This window comes from Cibotium barometz, chromosome 35, assembly GCF_041138505.1.
Source record: "Cibotium barometz isolate CiBa-2024 chromosome 35, ASM4113850v1, whole genome shotgun sequence".
NCBI lineage: Eukaryota > Viridiplantae > Streptophyta > Polypodiopsida > Cyatheales > Cibotiaceae > Cibotium > Cibotium barometz.
This window is the reverse complement of record NC_141080.1, coordinates 23,463,904-23,468,519: the sequence shown is the minus strand read 5'-3', so window position 1 is coordinate 23,468,519 and position 4,616 is coordinate 23,463,904. Positions and strand designations below refer to the sequence as shown.

Below are 4,616 nucleotides of genomic sequence, written 5' to 3'. Positions count from 1 at the left end.
TTTATGCATCAAACATACTAGGGACAAATCCCTAACCCTGGTTTGTATGATGCAGGTTAGATGTTGGGAAGGGAAGAAAAGGACTCCCAAGTTTGGTCCAAAAACTCTGAGGTGGTACCGTAAAGAAAATCAAGTTGATCATACATTTGTTGCTTTCATAGAAAACTTGGTTGGAACTTCCCACTATTAAAGTCTGGTCCAAGGAAGGGGGAATGTTGAAAAAATAGTCCCCCCGTGGTTGTACTACAGAAGCTATGATGGAGGCTTGCTTACTTTTGGGGTATTAGATTTCTTGGGAAGGTATTTCTTGGGAAGAGTCTTGCTTTTTGTTAGAAGATGAAAGATGGGAATTCTCGTGTGAAATTTTGAATGAGGTTGAGAAGGAGTAGTAAATTGTAACCCTGACTACGTTAGTTGTATGACAACTTTTGAACAGATAATATAAGTAATTATTATTGATCAAAAAAATGGACTACTTTTTTTAAATAATTTCATTTCTTTTGAAGGGGATAAAATTTATGATGTCATTATCTTAAAGGTAAAAGCCCTAAGAAGGGTATTCAAAAATGAGGACGCGTAAAAATTTCAAAAGTTCGCATTCGTTTTATGGAAAATAGGCATGCGAAACTTGTGTTGGAGGACGTAACCTTGGAAACAGCGTCACGTGTGTGCGAAAAAAAAGAAATGGTAGAAAAAAAACACCTTCTCAAAAAAAAGTCATGGGAGTGTTTTACTAACCTACGTAATCTGGAATACAAAGGGAGTTTTTTTCGTACACTGTACGGTTGAAGTGCTAGTGATCAACGTAGACAGAATTCATGCTCGGCTCTGATTTCTTAGTTTTCAAAGGTTGAGCTGAAGAAGCATAAATGACGAGTCTGCTGCTAGCAGCAAGCTAGCTCCGTGTTGCGCGCCATGGCAGAACGCAAGCATTTGAGCCTGAGCCTGACATGGCTCTTGCGAGCTACCCTTTGCATAATTATAGGCGTTCTATTTCTATTGCACCCTGGCACAGCTTTGGACGAGCAGGCCGTGACTGATTATGTGTATGGCCTCTGCAACACGGCCACTGTCACCGGAAACAGCACCTTCGCTCACAACCTCAACGCAGATCTCACCCAACACGACCCCAAAGCCTTGTACTCAAATGCCACAGTAACCTCTGGTTCTTCCAAGGATTCCTATGTGTATGGCATGTACCAGTGCCGGGGGGACGTCTCCCTGTCTGACTGCTCTTCCTGTGTTTCGACGAATGCTGTAGTGACCGATCCTGTATGCGGCTCTGCAATAGGCATGCGAGTGCAATATAAGAACTGCTACCTGCGCTACGAGAACTACAACTTCCTCGACGCTGAGGAAGACAGAATTGCTCCGCCACGCAGGACTTCAACTCGACCAACTCGCGACTAAGCTCCCCCCCATTTGTCCCTTGTGCACGTACACCAAGACATGGCACGTTTGACTTGCGGACCTTCGTTGACGGGTAAGTCATAAGTGGGGTAAAAGGTATGGGTCATGGGCATGTGCATGTCATGGCCTCCGACGTATGACATCCAACTACTAGATAACTACGATGCAACACGTGTCGAGTGGTTCGGAGGATGAGGCCCGTCTGCAATGCATCGGTGAAGGTAGCAGAGAGCGGAGGGGCAACGGGTATTGTAATGTATTGCCATTATGTATGTGCATTAATGTTCTCTTTATTCTATATCCATGATGCTATAAATATGTGTTGGAGTTATGTAAATATAAAGATTATAATAATCTAATACATCACAATGATCTTATCCCGAATACATTTTTTAATTTTAATTAGACTAATTTTGTGGGAGTACTTACCTTTGTCATATTAATTTAAAAATTCACCCAAATAGTTACCAATTGCATGTAGTGAGAAAGCCGTTGCAAAGATGAGGAGCAAGCCAATGGCCTGGAAAGGTGACGTATAATGTTGCAATACAAGAGAAGGTGGCTCTTGTCGTAGGGTAGCTGTAGTATGGGAGAGGTTGGTGCTACGCCAATAAGGCATAGGCCATATGGACGCAGGCTATGCAATTAGGGCAGGAAGATTTGTTGCAAAGGACTGTGTAGAGACAATGTAGTAAACAAATAAAGGGGAGTTCATGGTGGCAAACTCGTTGGCAGGGTGTTCTAACAAATTTTAAAATTTAACTCTAATTCTTTTTTAATATTATAAGAATAGAGATTGCGAATGTTTAAAAGTTCCTGATATGATCTTTGTTACAAGAGGTTGAAGACCAAAGAATTCTTGACTCCATCGCTTGGAACAATAAACTTGATATGTAGAGAATATTGAAGCTTACATGCGGAACATGGGGTCATGTAATACTATTGAGAAGAGATGATTGAAATAAATTTGTACAAGGATTTTATTTGAGATGAGAATATTTTTGATGAGCTAAATTTTGTACATAAGATTAGTATTAACCTTGCTAGATTTAAGATTTTAATCACCTCCTAACAAGGCTTTAAAATCAACTTGAAAGTCATATATAAGTAATAGCACTTGTTATGTATTACCATCAATGTAATAGTATTAGATTCATAGTAACATGTGTATTATGTTAATATTGTTGTTATGTTAATAGTACTCGGTTATTATAACATGTTACTTCATATAGTAACATGTGTATTATGTTAATATTGTTGTTATGTTAATAGTACTCGGTTATTATAACATGTTACTTCATATTATGTGTTAGTATTACATGTTATGTGCTAATATTATGTAGGCATGTACATTGTAGCCCTAAACATCGTACTGATTCACATCGTATTTTTTATTTTAAAAGGCTAGTTGCACAATCAACAAATTCTCATAACTCAAAATGCTTGGATACAAGAAGAATTTGAATCTTCCCCATGAAGAATGTGAGAATTTAAATCTTCCCCATGAATACAAGAAGAAAGGGTGAACAGGATGAGAGAGGAAAAAGCTGCTCTCAGGAAAGAGTGAACAAGACAAGAGAGAGGAAAAAGAAGCACATTGGAGGGTCCAAGAGCATGTAGAAATCCTGAATGAGACCAAAAAGTAGAAAAAATGGTAAATACATATTAAAAATGTATTTTTTAATGAAATTTTGCTTTTCAACAGGAGACCCAAAATTTTAAATTTTGGGCCCCACTAGGCTACAAAATTGCAAGTGGGGGGATTGGACACTTTTTTTAGACAATCCCTACTCCAAAAAGTGCGGTAACACATGATAACTTTATTAGTGATCCCTAAGTGTATCCCTAAGGAGAGGGGACAACCACTGTCATGTTGGTGAGCAAATGACTTTTCTTAAAAAGTGGCCCTTGTGTCAAAATTGAGCTTTGGATATCCAATGGTTGTGTGATCCTTTTCCTTTGTATTTTCTTATATTATCTTATCTCCTAAAAATGAATGGAACCCAAAAATCAGGCCACATGGTTATGCTCATGAGGATCTTTGTCCAATGCATGCTATTAGTCTCCTTTCATTTCAGAACATTAGTGAGAATCATGATACTCACTTAAGCACATCAACTTATGCTATAAGTTACAAAACATGTTTGTTCATGCAAAAGGTGCTCTTAAGCATTCTTACATATATGTTCCTTTTATGTTGCAGGAGGGTTGTAGTCCTCATACACAAATTCAAAAAAATGATGGACAAAGCTCACTCTACCTCTTTCAAAACACAATAACTTCTTGAGAAATAAACTTGCATGAACATGAAAGAAGAGAAGATGCACAACACACACATTGGGTACAATCTCCCCGCACTTGCTTGATGGCTCACTCTTTCAAGCAAGTGTATTTTGATATATTACTTTGTGAGCCAAAAATGAAATTTATAAACTTTAGGAAAGTGTCATCTATGAAGTAGTGTGAACCATCTTTGGGCCTTGACTTTAGCAAAGTGTTATGCATGAATTAATATGGACCATCTACTAAGAGTAAACAAACCATTTGAATAAATATGTCCCGAAATGTGCATAATAAATATGTGTGCTGTCATTTTACGTACAAGATAATGACAACTACCAAGCCACTATATAAAATGTCACATAAATATAATGTCGCCAAAATGATAATATCTCCATGAACATAGTGATGCCAAAATGTGCATACAATATGCATGCCAAAAATGTGCACGCATCATCATGCTGCCCGCACTAGCCTTGCCAATGATCTACTATCAAAAACACATGTATCTTTTGATTTAATTTATCATCTTCTCTATCACACTAGCCCTGCCAATGATCTACTATAAAAAAACACATGAGCCCACATACTATAGCTACATTGCCTTTTTTAATGCCATGGTTTGAGACCTGAACAACGTGGTATGCATGACACCACTCCAGTGCTCCCACTACAAAGGCCTATTTGAGCGAAAGCAATGTTTTTTAGCCTGCAACATTTTCAGAAGGGAAATGTTGGGGCTATTAATGCTACTGAGCAGAGCTTTTTCACTGCTCACCAGCATTCCTAGAAGCAAGAAAACACTGCTACACTGTAAAAATAAAACGTTGCTCAGCAGCATGGAACCTATAAAAAGTAATCCCACTTCTTTTACCGCTGCACCATTTTTATCTTTTGAATGTCCTAAACTTGATACCTTGAGTTTT

The 4,616-nt window shown here is 38.2% G+C and overlaps 1 protein-coding gene across 1 annotated transcript; it reads left to right on the top strand.

Moving 5' to 3' along the window:
- Nucleotides 1-915: 915 nt before the first annotated feature.
- On the top strand, nt 916-1,410 carry LOC147618247 (antifungal protein ginkbilobin-like protein). Its single transcript, XM_086775218.1, has one exon. It carries the CDS (start codon nt 916-918, stop codon nt 1,408-1,410), a length of 495 nt encoding a protein of 164 aa, XP_086631344.1.
- The last annotated feature ends 3,206 nt before the right edge of the window (nt 1,411-4,616 follow it).